At 44.4% G+C, this 24420-nt stretch overlaps 1 protein-coding gene across 10 annotated transcripts in view; it reads right to left on the bottom strand.

Annotated features, from left to right (window-relative positions):
* The window catches only part of dab1a (DAB adaptor protein 1a), a 121975-nt gene that overhangs the window by 74800 nt on the left and 22755 nt on the right, over window positions 1-24420 (bottom strand). For 9 of the 10 annotated variants that reach the window (XM_050054138.1, XM_050054140.1, XM_050054143.1 and 6 more), the window contains exon 2: window positions 8808-9081. In XM_050054138.1, coding sequence (XP_049910095.1) covers window positions 8808-8877 — 70 coding nt within the window. In that variant the 5' untranslated portion in view covers window positions 8878-9081. Of the gene's footprint in view, window positions 1-8807; window positions 9082-13598; window positions 13731-24420 lie in introns of those variants that run through there. The other variant, XM_050054139.1, reaches the window with a different exon arrangement.

The raw sequence follows: 24420 nt of genomic DNA, 5'->3' as shown, positions 1-24420 counted from the left end.
GGGATACAGCTGAGGAGACTGCTAATGCTATGTACTGGGACACTGCTAATGCTGCTTGTCGTGCTGCTGTAGCTCAGTCGTAACTGTAACTGATGCTGAGACTCTACTGACTGCGTGACTGGTAGACGGCGGTGGGTGGCGCAACAGGCCAAAACACAAATTCAAAACATAAACATGATTTCTATTGTTGTCAGTGAGATCAGTATGTTATATGAACATTATTCCTTAGTCTCTGTGACATATTAGGAGGATTTTACGACTATTTGCTTTAGATTTCTTACATATAGTTCCTTTAACATAATTATTAATAAGAAATGTGAAAAATCACTTTGACATGATTTTGTTCACTTCAAAATGGGATGACTGGTGCTTTCAATTATAAATCACCTTCACAAGTTAAAAGAAAATGGAGTTATGCAATAGTCTAACAAAACATAAAAAAATTAACAATACATATTTTGCTATAACTCATAGTACTGATGTATCTTTGATCTCTGCACAGACCACCGGCTCTGTTTGTGTTTTGTGAGAAAACTGAAATAGAAAACAGCACCCCGTCAACATCTAACAAATGAGAAATGTCCTTTCAACGCACAGTCCTTCAACCAGCACAGCAGGGTGAGAGTATCAGCCTCTATTCCAGCCTGTGTGTGACATTGGGACGTTTTTCCTTTTGTGCAAATTATGAGCACGGAGCAAACTGTTGCTATGGAGACTGTAGTTAGTGATGCGGTGGGCAAAGCCACACCAACTAGTGTGCAGGAGAGGACTAAGCTGAACATACTGAGAGGATCACAGAGTACACAATCTACCGCGCACACACACATACACACACACACAAACACACACAGTCCAAGACTCAGGAAAGCAAATAAAAGGCTTTCACTGATATATATTTTTCTCTCTGAGTCAGGCGTTTTGAATGCTTATTCGTTGTGGTCACATTTAAAAGCTTGGATGAATCTTTTTTAACACTCAGGAATAGGGGCAGAGGAGTGTGTCATTGAGCTGCTGCACAGAAAGAAGATGTGGGGTTTGCTGCGTGGAATGTGATGCCAGCCTGGGAATAGCATTGATCACAACTCACCACCCTTACCTTCCCTCCTAAGTTATTATAGTGCTGCAAAAAAGAAATCAGATGGATAAATAGATGAGTACGATGAGAGCACAGAAGGGTAAAAGAGTAGACAGCAGGATGGATAGATCACTACTTTTCCAGGAATAAACTGATGGGAGAGAAGGGCAGCAGATAGCAGGAGAGGACAGAGTGGAGGCAGTTATCTCTAAATATAGTTTTAGTGCTGGAAAAGCCACGTTTGGAAAGCGTGTGCCACTATCTGCTGGTGAGTGTCGTTGTTGTCTTCTATCCCCCACCCCATCCACTATTGGCCTCCACTGACAACCACAACAGCAGACAGCCAATTCAATTCAATCTATGTCTGATTGGAGGGAACAGATCTGATTACCTCTCATAGAAGGCACACACACAAACACATGCACCGCACACACACTCAAAATACCGTTGTTTGTGCTCTAAGATTCCCCAGGGAAAGATATCAGAGTAAATGGCTTCGGTGATTGTGCCAGATAGACTGGATGTGTGCATAATATCCACACGAAGAAGATAATGTGTTTGCTAATCGCACACCAGAGACGAGCAAACACACACCCACATGCATCCGCACACACACACAAACACAAAGGCTAACAGCTGCACAGCTATAACCCTTAACCACTTTTTTCATGCCGTTGGCTGCCAGCTACACTGTAGAAACACACTCCCACACATCCTCAGCTAAATCCCATTGTGGGAGAGTCGTGATTTTTCGGAGTTGTGATGACAGTTGACTGCGTGTGTTGACAGCAACGGAAGTTATTATAACTTGTAATCATATTCGGTGTCACATCATGAAAGACAGACACGCATCAGTGAATGTTTTATTTGAACGTTTAATGATGTTATGAATACAATGACTGCAAATAGAAAAGGAAAAAAACTTTGTCTGTTGGCCGGAGTGGGCGATAAATCTCAAACATACAAACATCACTGCTGTTATGTTTACAATAAGGGTCTAAGGCCCGAACAACATGCAAATTATCCAAATGATTGCTGGTTACCAGCCAGAGAGGCTGCGTGGATAGACAAGCAAACCAATCAGAGCCACAATTTACCAACATTTGGCCAGACTCAAATATTCATCAACATCCACACATATTGTAGCAACAATACGGGCACAATGCCAGCTCCACAGAGAGATATGCCAAAATCAGCACAGTTTTTTACTGTGGGATTTCACTATTTTTAGCTGTATCTGTTCATGCTTTTTGTTTAGTTTTGTCAGAATGGAGCCACTGGAGGAAAATGAACTTCACACTGCATCAACTGTGAAAAAAACACTGCACACATTTGTGTTTTTCTGTTACACAACAGAACCAAATTAGAGTACTGTAAGATAAAACTCCACTGTCTCTCTGCCAGCTCATCAACAGACCAACACCATGCCCTGTTTTGACTAGACATCCTCTGGAGGGTGAAGTAAAAGCAGAGCATACGTTCATTAAGCATGCTGTAACATCTTAAGTGTAATCTGTAATTATATTAATTACGCTACATTTGACAAAATGCCGTGTTGTTGGAATCCTACATTATGATGTCAGGATGATTTGCCTGCGCTGTGAAAGTGAGAAATGCGATTCAAAGGTTCCCCGGAGTAAGGCGTCCACGGTTCATCGTACTTCATCAGCAAGGTGGGCGCTGAGATGTAAAAGTTTTAAGTGGAGACAAAACTGTCTGCTGCTGTTGGGCTCAAATGTCAAATTGGCTCGCTGTTCTAATTTGACATGCACATAAAAGTGCTTCCACTGGCAGACTGTCAACTCCATGTTTTATTGATCATGAGGAAGAATATCAAAATGTGTTTCCTTTAAAAAAAACAACAACTAACGCATATGCTAATTAAACATCCACTCTAGGCATCTTACTGGAGCTGTATCCCTTTGCATAACATTAAGGTTGCATTAGACAGACAAGGACACAAACAGCACCACTACACGTCTTGTGAAAGCCTAAATAGGTGCCCCCCCCCCCCCCCCCTCTGAGAGGCTGCAATATATTGAGAGAGGTTGTGTGACTGATATACAAGTTAGGAAAGCAGAATAACATACACTTAGTGTCCACTTTACACCTGTACAATCTACTGAGATCCAACACAATAGTTCTGCCATGAAGTCTTTTATGGTCCCTATAATGATCACTTCTTATTGTCACTGTCACAGTCGTGTTAATTCAATTATATCTTTTAGAATTAGGGTCATAGTTACGGGGGTGTATGATTGGGTATCATTGATAAAATGATAACAGTACCAGTGCCCTTAAAATGATACCAATATCAATAAAGTACTTCACTGGATCCTTTTTTTCTGCTTCATTTGTGTGATTGGAAGCATTCAGCTGTGTAAAACGCCGCCAGATCTCACAGGCGTGTAGTATAGCCATCATTTTGAACATTTAGGTGGCATCTTAGTACACTGGACTGCCAACTCTGTCAAATACACCATGTTCGACTTCACCACACCGAGTGAAACCATACAAATATTCATTGTTCTAGATCTGAAGTAGGCTTGTCACGATACCTGAATTTCAGGCTTCCAATTTCCACAATTCTCGATACTCATTCAATACCACGATAAAAATCAAAAAACAGAACTCATGTATTTCTAAATTCACTACTTTATTAAAACTGTTTAAAACTTTAACTTTAACTCTAAGGCCTCATTTACACAGCAAATGATCCACAAGCGTTGCGGCAGCACACGTGTATTCACACCAAAACCGAACAGACCGCTGCTGTCCCATCAAAATACAAACCACACCCGAACAGTTGGTGGCGGTAGTGCACCATGTTTGCACAGTTTGCACCGTATCTCCAATAAACCCCAAAGAAGAAGTGAGTTTGGACCCAAAGCCCAGGGTGGACAGGTTCGCGCGCCAGTGATTATTCCAACGCTAAAGAATTAATATTTAGCCCTACAAATGGGTAAGTACATGAAACATGTGCCTGTCAGGTCTCACTTGGTCAAGAGGGAGATGTCTACGGTGGCCAAGAGAGGTCACAACACACGCATACTCGTGTTTTTTGTTGAAATTTTTTTTGTGTTTTGTAATACTGCAACCATTCGCTCGCGACTCGCACAAAAAGACGGCGTCTCTTCTATTTTCGAGCAGCGCGTAGAACAGATGCGGTGTGAATGCTCTAACCTGTTAACGTGCTCGCCGAAATGAAAACGCCATTCGCGAGCGCTACGTGAATGCATCACTTGCCGTATAAATGAGGCCCTCTCCACACACGACTCCTACTACCTGACTTTTTGATAAGCAGAGGTGTTGTGGCTCCAGCAGCACTTGTAAAAGCCATTGTTTCTAGCAAAGACGATGGAGAACAGGCGTTCTACTTCGGCGCTCGTCCTCGGCACCGACTAATGCGCGTGTACTGCCCCCGTCAATTCCAATAGGAATTGACACGGCCCACTGAGGGCAAAGTTGTATCCGGTACTTACAGTACCGGAAAAAAAACGGGTACCGGCGTGTTGGCATTGACTTGGTACCGAAGTATCAGTTCTCATGACAACCCTAATCTGAATACAAAATGGATCGAATGCAGGTATCGTTTGACTCGAAGTTTTGATACCACTTGGTGCTGGGTTATTTCAGTCGATACCTTAAGACGTATCGAGTACAGACAGCAAACTGCAGGGTGAGGACAAAAGAAAAAAGAAACAGTCCACTAGTTTAGCACAACGTTACCTGTACAGTAACTACGACCTCAATAATAAACATATAAGTGAATTTTAACATTTCTAACATTTCGCCAATCCTTGATCATTATGACCTCATGAAGACAGATGCCATGGCAGGGTTGTTGTTCTGGATCGCATTAGATTTTTGAGTTTTCTCAGGTCTTATTTCTTTTTATTGGAACATATTGGAGAGTTTGACCTCTGCAAGCCTCTAAAAACTGACCAAATGAAATCATCTGTGGGGGAAACATAACTCTTTGTCTGGACTGCTCAGAGTTTACAGATACCTGTGGAAACTGTGATAAGGGCTCATGAGTAGGCGGTGCTTCGTTGCAAAGGCACAAGCCTACAGGGTCGGTAACCAGGCATCTAAATGAATACCGACATTAATACTGAAGTTGTTATGATTTCATAAGTAGGAGAGGTGGGGGAGGAAGGAGGTGGGGAGCAATCAGAGAGGGATAGAGAGGTGCACAGATGTAATCTCTCTGGATTTATTGAGGATTAATAAAGACTATTATACTTCAAGAACCAAGCCTGACCAAAAAGACTGACTAATACAGAAGCAGAGAGCCGCTGTTATTCACTTCAGGTCATGTAAATGCTAAAGGTCGAAGGTTATCTCCATCTTGTCACGGTAATTCAATAAAAACCTTCATGTAGAGAAAAAAGTGCTCTTAGAAGAACGGCCCCGAACTCAGCGATCAAACATAATTGTGTGTATAAAAAACACACACACACACGTGCACAGAGAGCCACAGATACACGCCGACGCACAGACCCAGTCACACACCATCTGTGATTAATGTGTGACACGCAGCAGTCCCATAGTCTTTTTCATCACATTCTTCAGCACAGAGCTGTGAAACAAAGGCCTGAGATTAAACAGCTCTCCTTCACATTGACTCATTAGTCTCTCTCACTCTCCCTCTCTCGTTGTGATCACTCTGTGTCTCACTCATTCAGGGCAAGGTCATTTAGGAGTCAGAGTGGTGGGCGGAGGAGGAAGAGGATGAGGAGGGAGAGGAAGAGTATTAGAAGAGTTAAGGACTATCCTGCAGGGATTTTCACTACGGCGGAGCTGCCATTTACACCCTAATGATGATCAGCTACTCAGTGGATCTATTTCCATTTAAATCCAGCTCCTCCGAAGAGACAGAAGCTCGAGGCAGGACAGAAACACAAACGTGTGTGTGTGTACCGTATGTACACGAGGGTTTCAGGTCATACACATGAAGCACAATAACAGGAACATTATCAAGGTTTCCTATTCCCAGTGAAGGTTTGTTGGTTGTGTGTGGTATATGATTGCATTTGACTTTCATCACCCTGCTGAGTGTGTGTGTGTGTGTGTGTGTGTGTGTGTGTACGCATGTGTGTCTGTTGGGAAGAATGACCCAGATCAGAGCAGAGATGAGGGCTCTGTGTGAGCTCAGCTCGACGACTCTGGCCGAGTAAATTGTACATCCCATTTTTCAAAAAAGAGATGCAGAATGAGACAAGTCGTGTGTGTGTGTGTGTGTGTGTGTGTGTGTGTGTGTGTATGAGGGACAGAGAGAGAGAAACGGAGACGGGTAAGAAGGCAGAGGAGAGAAGCTAAAAACCCTCAAGTCTAAATGCTGAAGGCAAACCATTCATCTTTCCTCTCATATGCTCTTCTGGGCTTCAATCCCAGTCCTAGTGAGTGTGTGTGCGTGGTGTGTGTGTGTGTGTCTGCATCTCCCCACATATGGAGAGCAGTCTGAATGATGAACATGATCTCCATTGCAGCAGAACAATAGTGTTTCTAAATAGGACATGAGAGGCATTCAGCCTTCCCTCACACACTGTGTATGGGGGAACCGACGCTTGTTTGCAGGGGCTGAGGCGCACCGTGTGCAATGAGGCATCTGCTGCAGGTGATAGTGAGTGTATGTGTGTGTGTGTGTGTGTGTGTGTGTGCGTGTTTGGGTTTCTGTGTGGATGTGTGCATCCATTAAGTGTCGTTCCCGACGGTGTCCGGAGTTTTTGCTACATCAATCAGATGCTTATTCAGAGAATGCTAGGCGTCGCTCTCGCAGTCGGGCAGGTGGCACCGAGCAGCTGGGTGATGGCTGCCAGCCTGGCCCCTGGCATCACCTCTGCTCTGAGACCACCCAGGCCTGCTCTCATACACCTGCTAGCTACCTGCCTCTGGAGCTTTTCACACCTGGATCTGTTTGCTTCTCAACAACCACAACATCCCGCACCTGTTTGGTAGCGACCTACTGTACCGTAATACCCCCGCACCTGTTAATTAGCTATGAACAACAGCCGCCCTGCATGCTGTTGTCTAACCCAAATCCATCATAAATAAAGGGGGAAAGAGTAGCTGACAAAGATGTGTGTCTGTATACCAGTGTGTCTAACCTTTTTTCTTACTAGCACTGATGGCACTGCCTGAGAAAGTACTTTGTTTTTAGTGAAGGGATTCCTTTCCTCATGAAGTACTTAATTTCACCACAACTTAGTAGGCATGCCGTGGTAGTTGGTGTTACACCGTGTTCCGGCATACTCCGATTACTTCACTTGCTAATTGTCCCCTTTGTGGTCTTTTTTAATCAATACTTAGTTGGATGACGGATGCTACAATTATAAACTTAAGCCCCTTTTACACTGCCAGATTTTCAGCGAATGTTGGGCCGTTTTGCCGGCAAGCTGCGAGCGTTTACACACACAGAGCCGGATTGGCGAGTTGATCCGAGCTGCCCAATTTTCCGCCTCGTAGGGTAGACATATTGGTGGAACCTTTTTGGTTTAAACAGAACGAGGTGGCCTTCCGCAACGGGAGGGGCTGTTGAAGACTTGTGGGAGGAGCTGTTGATGACGCCGCACGTGCGACCAACTGGCAGTGGATAAACAGGAAACAGCTGATAGCAGGAATTAGCGAGCAGCTAGTAGCAAGAGGGAAACACAAACCTGACAGACACTGTAAAGATGAGCAACTGGGGAGACAAGGAATTGCGCGCCCTCCTTGTCCTCGCAAACGAAGAGGCCATTAACCGTCAGATGACGGGGACGGTGAAGAACGGGCCGACTTACGAGAGAATCGCCGAAGGACTGACCAGCCGCGGCTTCCCTCCCACGTCACTGTTTACGTCACACGCTGAGCTACACGTTTTGTTACTTGCTCACGCCCCCCATTGCCCCGAAAAAGGCACATTCTGTATAAACAAAAGTAGGTAGGCGGCATTTTGCTGCACTCCCCAATTTTGTTTTTATACTGCCAATGCTGAAAGAAGACTGATTGGGCTTTCCTGCAAATTTGCACAATTCCTATTTAAAAAGGGCTTGAAAGTGCTCAATACAGCAGCAGCAGCAGCAGATTAACAGAACAGAGTAGCAGTGGTCAGATTTCACATATTAAGTGACAAAAGTAAGGAGAGTTGACCGACAAGATGATGGCGAAGGATTCGGTGTCAAAGCAAAAAGCAAAATTGCCTATTGGGCAACATTTTGGATTTTAACCCAGTGCTAATAAGGAACCTATTATCGTTAATGAGGGAGAAGGATTTGATTACGTCACTAAGAAGTTGGAGGTGTGCAGCCTATTGCCTGCAGCTCTCATCACTGTGACTATTCCTTCTTGTTCTATTCCTCCCTGCAATATTTCAAATGGATCAGCTGTCAACAGAGGCCAAAAATGACAGTTGTCTTGTTTGGTAGATGTATTTTGGATGAACACCAGCGTTAGTACTATCGCACTGAAAAAGACACTGCATTTTCTGTGACTTCATAATAAAAGTCAGCTTGTGTTTTGCCAGTTAGATGTATCAATGTAAAGCCGTAGCAGTAGGAAGTGGTCGATTTGCACTAGCAAAAACAGATATTGAGCGTCATCTCCCCTCCCATCTTTTCTTGCAAAATGTCCAGTGTAATCTATAACACAGGAGTTATTACCAGTTTATAACATTTCCTCACTGTGGCATCTCTATGACTTAAAGAAATAATGATATTCCTAACTGTACAGCAGGTGTGGATCATGTACTTACCTTTCCTCCTGGAGTCCCGTCTGACGCTGCTGGGCCTGACCGCTGGCTGTAGCTCTGTCTCTGTTGACATCCTCAGGCTCCAACTGGGCTAGACTCCGCTCCGCTTGGCTCCGCTGGGCTCCGAGGGTCCAGTTCACAGCGTCAGTGCCGGCTGTGCGTGCGTGGGCGCCGGGTGTGTGCGTGGAGGCGCCAGGTGTGTGTGTGGGCACACGGGCTCATGGGAGAGGGATGGGCTTTAGCCCTGACACAACATCCCACACACACCCACAGAGAGCTGGGGAGACAGAGAGGAAGAAAGAGGTTTGCTTCAGTTAGGCGCTGTTTACTCTTGGCAGGCGAAACCTTGCAAGAGTTCTCAGAAGGCATGACAATGAGCTTGTTTCTGATCGGGGGCCTTGAGTAGATGTTGCCCATGGTAACAGACTGTAGAGACCTGCTCCACACTTCCTGCTTCCTGTCAATAACGTGTCTCTGCAAGGACACTGCTTAAAACACAATCCCACCTCTCCAAGAGTTTTGATCAATTTAATCAAAATTCTGGATAATTACAATCCTAGTCTTATTTATTTAGTTTTAGCCATCATTCCTGTCACTGCACTCATTGAGTTAATTGCTATGATTTGGGAACTCACTATAACAATGTTGGGGCAAGAACTATCCTATCCCAGCTGACATTGGGTGAGAGGCGGGGATCCAGACTATCACAAGACTGACACATAGAGACAAACAACGGCCAATTTAGAGTCCAATACCAGCGCATAGTTAACAAGCTGTATGCCTCAGTGTGGGGTAGGGCTGCCACAATTAGTCGACTAATCGATGACTAATCGACTATTAAAATAATCTGTGACTATTTTAGTAGTCGACTAATCGGTTTGAGTCATTTTTCATAGAAAAGTACTATAAAGTACCCAAAATACTCTTATTGCAGCTTCTTATGTTCAGATATTGGCAGCTTTACACACTCTCCCATGACAGTGAACTAAAACCCTTTGGCGTGAGTACGAAACAAGACATTAGATGACGTAATTTTGGGGTTTGGGCGAGACAGACCAACATTTTTCAACATTTTAACACATTTTTCAATGAAACGATTAGTCAACTAATCGAAGAAATAATCGACAGATTAGTCGACAATGAAAATAATCGTTAGTGGCAGCCCTAGTGTGGGGACTGGGATCATTCATCATGTGTAAGGCAACATCAGGTGTGCAGAGTTTGCATGTTCTTTGGGTACTCCGGCTTCCTCCCACAGTCCAAAGATGTGCAGATTAGGTTAATTGGTGACTCTAAATTGACCCTAAGTGTGAATGTGAGCGTGAAAGTATTGTTATAATACAGTGAAATAAAGTACTGTTATAAGGTCAATATTGTACAACTATAAAAAAGTTGAATAAAGTACTGTTACAATAGATTAAATAAAGAACTATTAATGAACTATTTCTTTAATTGAATAAATTAAAGCGGAACCCCTTGTGTTAATATTAGCAGAAAGTTAAACTCTTACAGTGGCACCGCTAAGCACAAGAATTTGTTCACTTTCAGCAGGAAACAAACAAACAGCTCTTAAGTTCATTCATCAATATGTGCAAGTTGCACTGGTGCTCCATGGTCGCAAAATGCCGCTAAATGGTCTCAGTCTGGAGTCCTGCAGGTACAAGATTACACATCGCACCTCACAAAAAAGTGGTCTGGATGGGCAGGGAGTGTGTGTGACATATCATGTTTGTGCTGGTGGGTTAAAAAAATGACGTGACAATTTATACTTAATATTAATATAGTCATTTAATACAGCCCCAATATACTGAGTGTAAGATATATATATCGCCCACCCCTACTGGTTCCTCATCGCATAGAAAAGTGTGTGCACACAACAACAGTAAGTAAAGCAGGTCACAGTTGAACCTGTCTTGTAACCTGCGACGGCTGCTTTCAAGTGATACCAGGTAATAAATTAACATTAACCTCTTTGTTTTTACAAAAAAAAAGAAAAAAAAGAAAAAAGATTTGGCTAAACTGGACGTTTAAAACCTGTCTGTTCATCTGCTCATTGCCTTGTCTAACTTCCTCCAACAAGCTGTCCCATTCCTAGATCTTGGCAATTAACTCTGTGGCTCCAGTGTTATTATTACCAGTAGCAAAGATGGCCAAAACTAATAAGCCATGTTGGATGAAATTGTAATTTTCTTTTAACGCTACGACCACACTCGTTACCCTCCCTGGGCTCTGTCCAGTGCCTGGTGGTCCCCTCTGGCCCCAGCAGTCTGTCCCTTCTTTGCCCATCTGCCGCTACTTTATTCTGAAGTGCTGACTGGCAGCGACGACGACAACTTAGGAGCCAAAAACACTCAGATTCGCACTCTAACCCTGTCGCGTGAATGCATGAAAGCACACACCCATTTACATGCACACACAAATGCAGACAAGCTCCTTTCTTACGCAGAGATGGTGAAGTACAAAGACAGCAGGAGACAGCTGCAAGTTGACATGCTGCATAATGAATCTGACTACCTTCTGAGCTGCTCTTCACCTCTCCTTAGACTATCAGTCTTGACCTCTCCGTCCCTCTCCATCTCAATCTAACAGTGGCAGAGTGCAGACTTGAACAAAATGAAAAGACTGGTGCTTCTTGGGTAAGAGGGAAATCTCTCTTATTCTCTTCCTCCCCCTCTCCACGGTGTTTCTGTGTGAATAGGAGGCCCCTGTGAGCCTCGGGCGAGAACAGATGAATTGAGAGGCTTTTAATTTGCTGCAGACAGAACAGAACAGAGTCCATTTAATTCTGCCAGCAGAGGCCATGTCGGCAAAATGCTGACAATATTCTTTATCTGGTCCAAACACACTGGAAAAGTGTGAGTCACTCCAATTACAGGCATTATCAGCAGCACTGTTCCACCAAATGGATGGAGAGAGAGAGTGAGTATGAAGAGAGAGGGGTTAGAGGGAAGAGAAATGAACAGAGTGGGAAGAAAGTGAGGGGTGAGGGAACATAGAGTGGGTGAGTAAGATAATGAGCGAGGGGTAAAAGGGGAGAGAAAAAAGCCCAAGGAAGTAAAATCAGAACTGAAAGGATGGAGTCTGAGCGGCTCCAGCTCTAACCCTGAACATGTCCCCCTCTGTCCCCCTTCTCTCGCCTTTTTGTTCTCTGAATTTGTTCTTCTCCTTCTAGCTCTGAAGTCTTTCAAGCAGCATCTGGAGCTTGTGTTTAAGAAAGGCAGACTGTTAATCCTCGACTTGGACCAGAACGGAAGCAGTCTAGAAACCCCCCTGAACTGCCTTAACCCAGAAAATAACAGCTTTAATTCTCCAGCTACAAACCCCAGGATTTAAGACGTGTTTCTGTGCTTTTACATCGAGTGTAAAATCCAAAATATATCACGGAAAAATTGCAAAATGAGTTCCGAGTTCATATTCTGTCCGCTAAATTGCTCCTGCGAGAGCACTACTCACTTAGTTGAAGAAGTCCAACTCATCCAACCATTGCGAGCAAAACAGCCACCACTCTACTGGTGAAAATGAGCAAGAAACAAGACTCTGAGGCTGAAAATGAAAAATCTGCTGCCGCGCCGCTCTCCAGACTTCTCCAAGGCTCCAGACATATGGTCGTTTCTCTGGAGACTCGAGGGGAAAGAGTTCTACATCTAAGCTACAGTCCCTGGAGGGGAGAACAAGCTAATTTCTCAAAAAAAAGGCAGCCCATGTCTAGCTTCAGCTGTACAAATTCCCTGCCTCTTACACACACACAGACAACATGAAAGAAAGAGCAGCGCCATCAAAAGCCATCGTGAACACTGTAGTGGCGGTTTGACCTGGAATCAGCGCGCGAGCTAAAAGTAGCAGCAGAGGAGGACGTGGAACATGGCTTAGTGTGTCTGGATTTAGACAGCAATCTGAAGCCGCACCAGAGGAGACGCGCATGGGAGGAAAGGAGGAGAAGGGAACGAGCGGTAAATTGGACGTCCGTAAATGGGGGCGCTGCCAACAGGCGCGAGTGGGTGATGTGAGGATCTGCCCATGTGTGTGTGTGTGTGTGTATGCACTCCGCTGTATGTGTGTGACTTGATAAACAGGATGCTGCCAATAGGAGCTTAATGCCCAGAAATCATCTGCAGCTACAGTAAAGTCTGCCAGGCGAAAGGAAAGAAAAAAGAAAGACAGAGAAAAGGGGTGGGAGGGTGCTGGCTCTTTAGCCTCCCCTCTCTCGCTCCCACCTCCCACTCTCAGGGTAATTGTGTTCTGTCCATCAGGCTCAGAGTTAGATTAGCGGCTCCACTCATTCAGCTCTCCTGCCATCTCTCAATAATGAATAATCATAGAGACCACCTCTACACCACCCTTCTCTCTACCTGTGCTCTGTCCATCTTCTGCCTCCTCCCCCACCATCTTCCTCCTCCTCCTCCTCCTCCTCTCCACTCACCAACCTCGCCACCTTTGTATCCTGACACTGATGCAGAGCCCTTATCAGCAACACATTTCTCCTCTGAGCTGTATACTTGTTGATGAATAACCATGACTGCGAGTACAAAAGGTTATCCATGTTACAGTCTGTCATGGTTCAGATGTCTGAATGGCAAATGAACAATCTTTCTTGAGACTGCGTTACAATCCGACGCCATCAAATGTTCCTAGTTTTAGGCTCAGAGATGCTCAATGTACCTTGAAAGGTCAACTGACAGAGCGCACTACTATAGGAAACCAAAGAGTGACATAATGTCAATCAAAGACCATTTGAACTGGGAAAAAGGTGTACGTTAACAGCAATAACTAAAGATATAAAATATTGAGACCTACCAGTTTGTGATCTGTAGTATGTAAAATACAGTGCCCACCAAACTTCAGTAGTCTCACCAACTCAGGAAGAGAAGAAGAGTGGTGAAGAACGAAACGGGGCGTAACTTAAAGGGACAGCAGGAAGGGTGAAAGATCAACTGCTGAGAGGACAGGACGTACTAATAGGTGAATGAGTTAATGTTAGTTTGTGTGCCAGAGAGAAAGACAGGGAGAAAGGAGGGGGAGGTACAAGGAAGGAAGAGACCTGAGGATATGAGCTGTAGGCTAAAGTTCAGTGTCAGATAACTGCTGCAAATCACTTCACTCTGTCCAACCCTCAGCCAACAATACATGAAATACAGCGTCATTCACGTCAATGCCACATGTTTTAAGAGATAAGCACAGAACAAAGTATGACTGATAGAAGGCGAGGATTAAATTGCAAAACAGACCAACTAGGGTGGAAAATTTTAAGTAATTTCCTTATTTCCAAATCCAGTTCTCACAGCAATGTTGCGGTTGTGCTGGAGCCTGCCCCAGCTGACACTGGGTGAGAGGCAGGGTTCACCCAGGTCAGGTCACCAGACTATCACAGGGCTGACACATAGAGACAGACAACCATTCACACTCACATTCACACCTACGGACAATTTACAGTCATAACCTGCATGTCTTTGGACTGTGGGAGGAAGCTGGAGCACCTGGAGGAAACCCACGCTGACACAGGGAGAACATGCAATTTGAAGAGGTTGCAAACCCCCCATCCTGGGTTCAAACCAGTAACCCTCTGCTGTGAGGCACCAGTGCTAACCACTGCAACCACTGTGATTGAATTATATTTGAAACATAAATGACATGTAATAATTCTGTCACTGAAAACTGCTGCCCGCTCCACCTGCAACAAATGGCCAAACTTCACTTGGGATTAGCTAAAATATTCTTAGGGGCCGTACACATGCCACATTTTGTGCACCCTCAAATTCATTGTTTTCAGTGTAGACACGCAGTAAGTGCGCTCAAATGCCACAGGGTAAGGCTGTGCAATTAATCGTCTGGTGATCGTGATTACGATTCTGAGGTCAAACAGTTTCAAAATGAATGAAATCTAGGCTAAACGATTTTTGGTCACAGACGCCTGGAGATGTTATTTTGTCTTCTACGGAAGCCGACCCCTCCTCTCCTCTATTCACTCCACGAGCCAGTCAAGTAGGTGAACTACGAATAATGTGAGGGGCAGGTGATCGCGGAAGATTTCAAAAACAGCGTGCGGAAAATGGCAGAGGCAGAGCCACAGAGGTTGGTCTGTGTGTATGTGTGTGTGCGCACACGTGTCTGTGTGTGTGTGTGTGTGTGCGCGCGCATCATGGCCGAACTCCGCCGTGCGCGATACAGAGAGCAGAGGAGAATTGTTAATGCAAGACCATGTAGAGTCAGAAATGACACGCTGTCGTGTAAAATATATAAGTCATCACATGCACTGCATAATCATGATTTCAATTTCGACCAAAATAATCGTGATTATGATTTTTTCTGTAATCAAGCAGCCCTACTGTTGCGGCACGCACACATTCCCGAGCACCTAATGTCAGGTTGCCATGGCTGTGCCTTGAAATAAACAGAGTTCAACTTTTGGAACGCAGCGCACACCACATGTCACGTGATGAGGAACAACCAGTCACAGCTTTCCCTTCTTCCATAAATATCAGTCTGTGATAAATACAGAGAATTTGATCATTCTAGTTCAGGGCTACCAGAGCTTCATATCTGTCCTACAGACAATATTTTTGGCTGATTACACACTTAAAAAACAGCGCCTGGAAGAAGATCAGCTCTGCACGCAGGATTTCTGGTGAGTAAGCTATGATACGGTGCTGGTTACGGTCGCTTAGAAACCTCAGACGCAACTTGCCTCCGCGCCCTTTATAGTTGGCACAGAGTAGGCACAAGAGTAGCACCCAGCGTCCAACCTGGCATTTTCCAGGCGGTTAAAGATGTGGCCCCTTAATTGACTGAACAGTGATCAATCATTGATTATTGATCAACCGAGTGCTAACATGTTTTGAGAAAATCTGAGGGTATTACCATGTTTTTACTGATCCACAATGAGGTTGAAATGATTAGTTAATTAACTGATTTGCTGATCAACAGAGAATTGGCAACTTTTCTGATGATCTATTATTCTTTATGTCATTCATCTAGCGAAAATGCCAAACATTACCCAGTTGGAGGTTTTCAGATTTGAGAATTTGCTCCGTTGCTTTGTCTTATGTAACAGTAAACTGAAAATACTGGGGTTTTGGACCACTGTGTGGGCAAAACAAGCAACTGAAGATGTCTCTGTATCTTGGATTGGCAAACTATGATCAGCATTAGAGGAAGTTTCTTATTTTACATTTTAAATACTAAATATCTAATTGATTAATTCAGAAAATTATCAGCAGATTAAACAATTATGAAAATAATCATTAGTTTCAGCCTTAACCCAAGATAAACAGATGAAACTAAGAACATCTACACAAAGAAATGGAGGAAACCACAGAAAACTAACAAGTGTAGCTCAGTAATAAAAGCTAAACATAGAAGGATAGACTTTTAAAAAATCTCTCTAACCACCTGCATGAACACACGCTGCATTTGCACAGGTTAGCTGAGGTTACAGACTGGCACTGTCTGGCACAACATCATGGATCAATGCAGTTAACGCCTGATGTAAGGTCGCTGTCGAAATGCATATGATCACAGCTCAGCACACCACAGCCCAGCTAAAGCGTGATTATACCAGGCCTGTGGTAAAAAGGACCCTTTTTGACACTGATCTAAAGAGCCATTACACCCCCAACACCACATTAGCAGCGCTAGACTTCAGACAATCCCTCTCGAGGTTGAAGCAGGAAAAATAAAAATCGTGACTTCAACAGTGCTTACATCTGTACCACATACGAACAACGCCTCAAAATTGTTACTGCAGCTGTCTGGTGGATAAAGCACCAGCCATTGCAGCAGGCCTGGAGGCCTATAAGAACAGCAGTGCAGCTATCAGGCAGTCAGCCAGGCCACCAGCCAGCACAACAGCACACTGCAGGAGGGAAACATGGAAACACGGGGCTCTGAGCTGCTCTAGGTACTCCACATGGCTCCCTGCCTGCCTGAATGACTAGAAGGAACATTCAGCAGAGGCCTCATCACGAAAAGGTAAACATACACACACATACACGTTCCCACCCACAATCCCCTGCCAGAAATAGGATACACCACAAGATGACAGATTCACATGCACGTGCCGATCGCAAATTAACACAAAAACATGCACACACACACACACACACACACACACACAAACACACGCCTCACATCGTCTTCACCTAACCTATTTACAGACACGGGGCTGTAGATATCAAAGCGCTGCGCTCTCTTTGGGGAATTCCTCCTTTCTCATGTTTTAAGGGGAAATAGATGAAAAACGAATCTCGTTCTCCCTGCACCTCCCCTGTGTGTGTGTGTGTCTCCTCTGCCTTGTTAATGTGCTAAAATGTAAATTGGTTGTGCTCAACAATGTGTATAAGGCTTCCTTTTTCATGCAGAGTGGAAGCTGTGGCTTTGCCGACAGACTGTGGATATGCCTTTATTAACAAACCCGCGCTCTGATTCCATCTCTCTGTCTGTCTGTCTGTCTGTCTGTCTGTCAGTCTGATCTCCCCGCCGCCTCCTTCAATCTCACGCTACTATTCTACCACATCCGTCTGCAACATTCTCATCTTTTTAGCAAACACATGGAAAACTAAATTGCTGCAGATGGTTCTCACACATCCAGACCTCCAGCATGTTATTCCTCAGTCCCAAATCTCAGCAACATGTGGAAGTGGTGTTGGAGCTCCTTCCTCCCTGCAAATGATTCACTGATTAATGGGTTCTTGTGGTGGACAGAAGCAGGCAAATGTCAGCAATATGGTAATGATCCTCATCAACCAAGAGCACAACAAACACACACACCAGGCCGGTCAGAGGGTCTGCTGTGTGTTCCCCTGACCCCTCAGATACAAATAAATACAATTTTTAGTTATTTTCATGGCATCCTCACTTATTTAATTTTATGCATCAGCGGTGCGTGAATGAATGAATAAATAGTGTACAGGGAATGACAGCAGACACAATAGAGAAGAGGATTGGGGCTCTTTCAATTGAGGTGAGAAAGTACCAATGCTCACAGTCAACAATTTGCCTGTTGCAGCCAGTGTGTCCCCGCCAGCTCTAAAGCCAGGGGTCGCTCTTTGCTCTAGAAAACCATCATCACTGAGCTGCAGTCCATAGTGCTGCTGGCCTGTTAAAAATGTCCACTCAAAATGATTTAGATCCCCCACAGCCCCTCTGGACCCCCATCAGCAGCGCCTAAAGTGAGTGATGGATTTGCTACATCTGTGGAGTGGAAGAGAAAAGAGGAGAGGAGGATTCTGGTGCATAAAAATAGAGCTGGAGCCTGGCGGAGCAGGAGACTGAGACTTAATGAGGGATGCAATCATCAATTATTCAAAACACTTAATCATGGTGTCGCACGATGCTGTTGCACAAACACACACATGCACACACACGCACACACACACAAACGTACCACAGGCTTATCACACTGTGCCGCTGACGGCAGACACACAGAGACAGAAAGATGGATGAAGAGGAATTAAAGAAAATGACTACTGTTGCTTCTGCATCATTTTCTACGGACACCAGTTGTGTCACAGACAGTGTCACACAATAAACACAGGAACAGGGGTGAAGATTACATAACCCAGGAGCCACCCCAAACACATGCGGACACTAAAATGTTAATCCATCCATCATTTATTATCATGTGTCACAGGTGGCTGTGAGCCTATCACAGCTCACAGGGTGAAAGGCGGGTACACACTTCACAGCTCGCCAGTCTGTCACAAGGATACCAAAAAATAAGAGAAACCTCTCGCACTCATATCACACCTACTGGCAATTTGGTGTTCTCCTTCCGTCGATCACCTGATGATCCTACTAAAGTGACATTTGTTTCACTTCAGTTTGTTTATGTTAACCCAAACCAATCAGTAGCGAGCAGACCTGTCACAATAACTACTTTTGTTGGACGATATATTGTCCCATAAATAACTGAGATAAACGGTATCATTGTCATTTTGAGACCAGTTTATGCCTCTGATATAATGATAATGTATTAACATAGTAATGAAAGAACAAATGCAATGGACTTTTAGGACTTTTTAAAAATAATTAGACATTGGAATATGAAAAAGTATTTAATGTACTATTAGGAAAGTAACTAACTGCTGCTCCTTCATAAAAGTAGCCAGACATTATACAGTGTGAGTCTTTAAGTTGGACAACAAAACCAAAACCAAGTGACTCCTCTTGCGACTAATAGGCAAGCTTTGCAAAGCTCTGGAAACGCTGTACCTCAGTAATTTGGCAGTGTGACGCCGAGCATGGACGGCCTGGGAGCTGGGCAGTTTGCTGGTGGATTTACAGAGTGAAGGATGAACTTGTTAGAGGGTAAAACTACAAACGACAAACTTTTTGGCTCGTTGCCAGGGCTTGGCAAGCTAATAACTATAAGGACTGTGCTTCTTACTGCAGCTGCAGTGTACAGATAAGCTATGCAGTGTCGTCTTTTCAGTAATGTTTTATTGTTCTTCTGACTCGTGCACGTAGGCAGAACCGTTGCACCCAGGTCTTGTAATAGTTGGAAAAACTGGGGAAAAAAAACCTTCTTATGTAAACGAACACATGTAAATAGAGCAAGCAATACTGAGGTTAGCGACATGATCGAGGTCATGTTCATTTATCGTAGCAGTTGATAATGTAATTAACGTTACAGCCCGAGTAGCAAGTGCCATCCACCAGATGTCATTTTCATTTAACCTGGAAGCTGTGCTGGGGTTTCATCGGGCAGTTAACCTCGCAGTTTTCAAAGAAATATGCAGAGTAAGAGTTATTTAACGTGTGGCGACATCGATCACACCATCACCATTTTTCAATGGCTGTATTTAGGTAGGCAACGAGCTATGCAGAAAAAAAATCCCCTCCCCAAATCATGCCTACAAAGTCGATATTTAACAACTGTTTTACCATCCCACTTTAATGGCCATCAATGGGGTTTAGAGGTCTGAAATCAAGTTGGGAGCATCATGCAAAGTCCACACAGCTGGTGGATTTTAACTTGAGCTGTGAGTGAGGTGACACCTCTAAATATAGCAGCACTGTAGTGCCCATTCTACAGATTCAGGGATCCAATACGTTGGATCGGTAGAGGTGCCTGTGCTGACCTTTTAATGGATCGGCTATCAGCCATGATTTTACTGATAAATACTGGATACAGTACCTTTGTCAATGTCACTGTAAAGATTTTGTGTTTCCTAAAAAACAGTTACATTCATTCAGTCATGGCGGGCACCGACTCAGCGTGTAGTGCCACAGCAATCTGGCCTCATGTTATCTTACATGAAAATGAGGGAAAGAGATGACTGGTATTTGATCTGTGATCAGTGTCTGAATATGTATCAGGAGAAATATCAGTGTATCAGCCTTGCCCTTTCCCAGGCTGCACAATGCAATCTAATTTTCTTTATAATCAGCTCACTAATAAACGTGATAACACAAGCATACACACATATAATGTGTGCTCTTTTCCCTATAAGCACGTGGAGCTTATTTGGAGCAACTCATGGGAATGTTTAAATTCTTGCAAAAGTAAAATCGCACAGTTCTGCTCATGCTTTAAAGTGGGAAAGACATGATATAGAGAGGGGGAAGGACTGGATGGCAGAGGAATGGAGTAGGCAGTGACTAAAAGAAGCTAAGGATGCTTTAGGCTAAACCTTCAACAATAACAGCCCTGAACTTCTTCACTTGCAAGCCGCTGGCGTGCCCTGCCTGAGCAGCTCGCTGCCAGCAACTTGTTCCACGACACACATCTGGAGAAGCCAACGGGTGATCTTTATCGATGGCTTCAAACTCTGTCTGTCAGTCTGTCTGCGCTGCAGGGGGGAGGAACAGATTCTCCACCTCGGTCCTCAGAGCCCACTCAGACCGCAGAGGGAATGTCTAGGTTCAATCTGCCCCTTTAAACCCTTGGGAGAACCCCCCGAGGGGGTACAAGTACATCTTCTCTCCCAGGATCTCCCCGTGCAGCCTCCTGCCACTAGCGGCCATCAGTCAGTCACAGTTCCTGCCTCCTGCCCGTGTGTCTAATCGCCCACGCACACTGTCACAGCCGCCTGCCCTTCCAGTTAAAACACAGACAGCCAAACAAAATCAATCTTTACTGAGTGTCCGTGTTTAATAAGGCCCTGTTGTTTCTTATGGACTCTGACAATGTGATCAGCCCCCACACCACTTCACACACACAGACACATAACGCGCACACACACACACACAGGGGAGTAACAGCAGCACCGATGTGTGGCACAGTAAGCTGGATATTTAACACTTTCTCACACTAAATTTCATATTTGTTTGTTGTTCTACTTGTGTCCATCCATCTATTCCTCACACACACACACACACACGCATGCACATCAAGCCCAGATAAAGACTGCACCCTCCGATGTCATCAACAGAGTCGGTGTAAATCACCACGGGATTGTCAGACTCAGGACACGATTTGCATAATTTCCATTTCTGAATTCCAAACTCTTTGAACTTTGCGCAAACATTTCCATCCAAACACACACACACACACACACACACACACACACACACACGGCATGGCAATGTGCGAAAATCTCATGCTGCATATGGAGTCTGTGAAAGTTCCTGGAGGTGAAACTTTCTGCCAGCTCTTGAAATAGACCCTTTTAGCACCCTATGGTCTATTGGACTGCTGGTCTGTCTGAACTCTCACAGAGAGTAGAGGGGCTATTGGCATTCACTTCCCTGTGGGACTCCAAGTCAATACAAACCTCTTAAAACTCAGAAAAGGCTGTGTGTGTTTCTGAGCGTGTGTGTTTGTATGTGTGTGTTGGAGAGGGAGAGAAAGAAAAGAGGGATGTTAGAATTCAATAGTCATTTTTCCATCTGTAAGCAGGCGTCTGAATGACGTCATTTGCTTCAGGCATGCATTCGTTTTAAATGCACTTTGGTACGGATACCTAAGTACACACACACACACACACACACACACACACACACAGAATCAGCGTGATACATCCGTGCTTCGGTGTGTGCGTTATCTGTATGTATGTGTATGCGGTGCAGGTAATGATGGTGCGCTAAAGCAGAGTCCCACCCCGTCAGGGCCCAGCCTCTCAGTGCCATCCATCATAGCGCTGCTGCTAATGATACCAATACATACACCAGCACAGAGAGGGCCAGGGGAGCTGGGGAGAGGTGTGTGGAAAACAAAAAGGAGGACAGGGATAGAGGAAGAGGAAGAGAGAGGGAGCCGGAGAGGAAGATAGTTGTGGCAAAAGTGAAAGAGGCAGCTGGGGTTAGAAGAAAGAACAACAAGAAATTCACTGTTATTACCGTACTCTAGTATATGTTATATACAAATCCTTGTCATGCCAATAAAGCTAATTTGAATTTACATTAGCATTTGAGAGAAAGAGGGGTGGAGGAGGAGGAGGAGGAGGAGGAGGAGGAGGAGGAAGAGGGGAAAGGGAGCTGGTAGAGAAGAGGCAACCAGCATGAAGAGGGAAGGAAATGTGCTGTCACAGGCTGAGGAGTGAAAGACGATCTGTGTGACTGGAATAGGCAATTCTGATTCCCCCAGTCCTCCTCCTCCTCTCTCAAACACACACAAAGACACAAACACACACAACACTGCCCACTGCCAAACACACAGAGAAGCTCATTGCATCTCTGTGGATTAATATTAAAGGCCAGTGGATGCTCCATGTTCGACATGACCTCTATGAGCTACTCAGGAATAAGACACAAGTCTGCACTTCTGGAGATTGTGTTTTATTTTCAGAGACGGCTTCATGGAGAAATCTAGAATCCCTCCCTGTCTGTGAGATAGACGGGATAAAAGTAGGAAAAGTATTCATATTTTAAGCAACACACTGGCAAGATACCGCAAGTGCTAAATGGAGCTTTTTATTTAAAATGTCTCACTCACATTATGTGGTCAAAGTTTTAGTCAAAGAGTTTTGGTCAGAAATATCTCGTGTCATGTTCAATTCTCGCAACGAGAGAAAATGTATTCACGGAAAAATGAATGTTGGAGTAGAGCTTGTAAAGAAAATAATGGCTGAAGAATCCCTTTGGTTTGTTGGAATAAAAATAGCTGGGAAATCTGAGGAAGAACTCAACACAGTTATAATAAAGGCACTGTAATACTGCAAATGTTCAAGTATTCTTGAAGAGCTCTACAAAGCACCACAAATGTTCTCTGCAAAATTAATCTGACCATGTTGCTGTGAAGGATATCTACAGGGTTATGGCCCCAAAATAGTGTTAGACAAGCATGTGTAGGTCCATTTATCTGCACCACACTGAAAACTGCTTATTTTCCTGTGATTAGTTTTGTTCTTTACATTCTACCTGTTTCCTTTAGTGTATAATCGCCTGAAAATAAGAATTGTTGTGTTTGTGTTACCTTAGAATGAGCTGTTTATATCTGTATCAGGACATGGTCATGTTGCACTGCCATGTTTTTATAGTTGCCCAGAACAGACAAGCCAAACATTGGCTCGAGATAGTGCCATTAACATTGTCGTGTTGGCCACCATATGCAGCAGCCCCTCCACAATAAGCAGCGTCATTAAAAACACTGATGTGTAACGTAAAACTGTTTTATTAAGTGTTTGTACCGATTTAAAACACCATGTCTGTTTCTTTTGGAGAGGAGGATCATTTTCACTCAGTAAAAACTTCTGAACATCTGGATCAGAAATAAGGTGGGCACACATTAGCAGATGCTAGACAAGTGGGCCGTCTGCAAAGTGCCAAACAGGCTAGGAGAAACACTGATTTATAACGTGAAACTGTTTAATTCAGTGTTTTTACCCTTTTTTTATCACCTGGTTCGTTTGTTTTGGAGAGGAAGAGACCTCTGCGGATGATTCAACTCCAGGTAAAAAGCTCCCGAACGTCTGGATTTGAAGTTATTAGAGGAAAAAAAGGTGACCACAGGTGCTAGCAGCCTGTCTGCGACAAGACGAAAGGCGTCGGTGCAACGCTGATTTGTAACGTGAAACTGCTTTAATCAGTGTTTTTATCAGCTTTAATCACCTGGTCTGTTTGTTTTGGAGAGGAAGAGACCTCCTGTGGATAATTTGCCTTCCGGTAAAAAACCTCCCAGACAAAGAACAAAGGAATCCTCATCGGGAGTTAAATGGTAAATGGACTCCAAAACAGACTTCTGACCATTCAAAGTGCTTTAAAAGTGCTGACACACCAAACCGACATCAAAGAACAAGCGGCAACAAAAGCCAACTGTTGCATTGTCTACGTCGCCTCACGTTGCCCTGTGTCAGTTGCATTTGAATACACTTAACCGGACTACATCCGACAGCCAAGTAGCTCGTACGTTCTGCACCTGCGTGAGAGGAAATAACACAAAAAGGGAAACCGGAAGTCCGAGGAATGCATGAGATAAACAAAGTAGCGAAGTCCTGTCAGCCGAGGGGTTTCCTATCTGTGCAGCCGAGCACCGCAGCACCTCCACGGACTATTACATCCAGATGGTCCCGGTGTTTCCTCCGCAGGCTTCACTTCACTCAGCTGCCCGATAAACCTGCTGCTTCTTCCCACTTTAACCTGAATAACAAACCAGGGCTCGGTGCTCCGGTTGGATCCAAATGGAGAGCCGAAGCTAGCTGAGAGGCTAGCGGAGGCTAACTGGCTGTTCTTCCCTCCGGTC

The sequence above is a fragment of the Epinephelus moara genome, chromosome 10 (assembly GCF_006386435.1).
Source record: "Epinephelus moara isolate mb chromosome 10, YSFRI_EMoa_1.0, whole genome shotgun sequence".
Taxonomy (NCBI): Eukaryota; Metazoa; Chordata; class Actinopteri; order Perciformes; family Serranidae; genus Epinephelus; species Epinephelus moara.
Note: the sequence above shows the minus strand (reverse complement) of the source record. Positions and strands in the feature narration are given on the sequence as shown.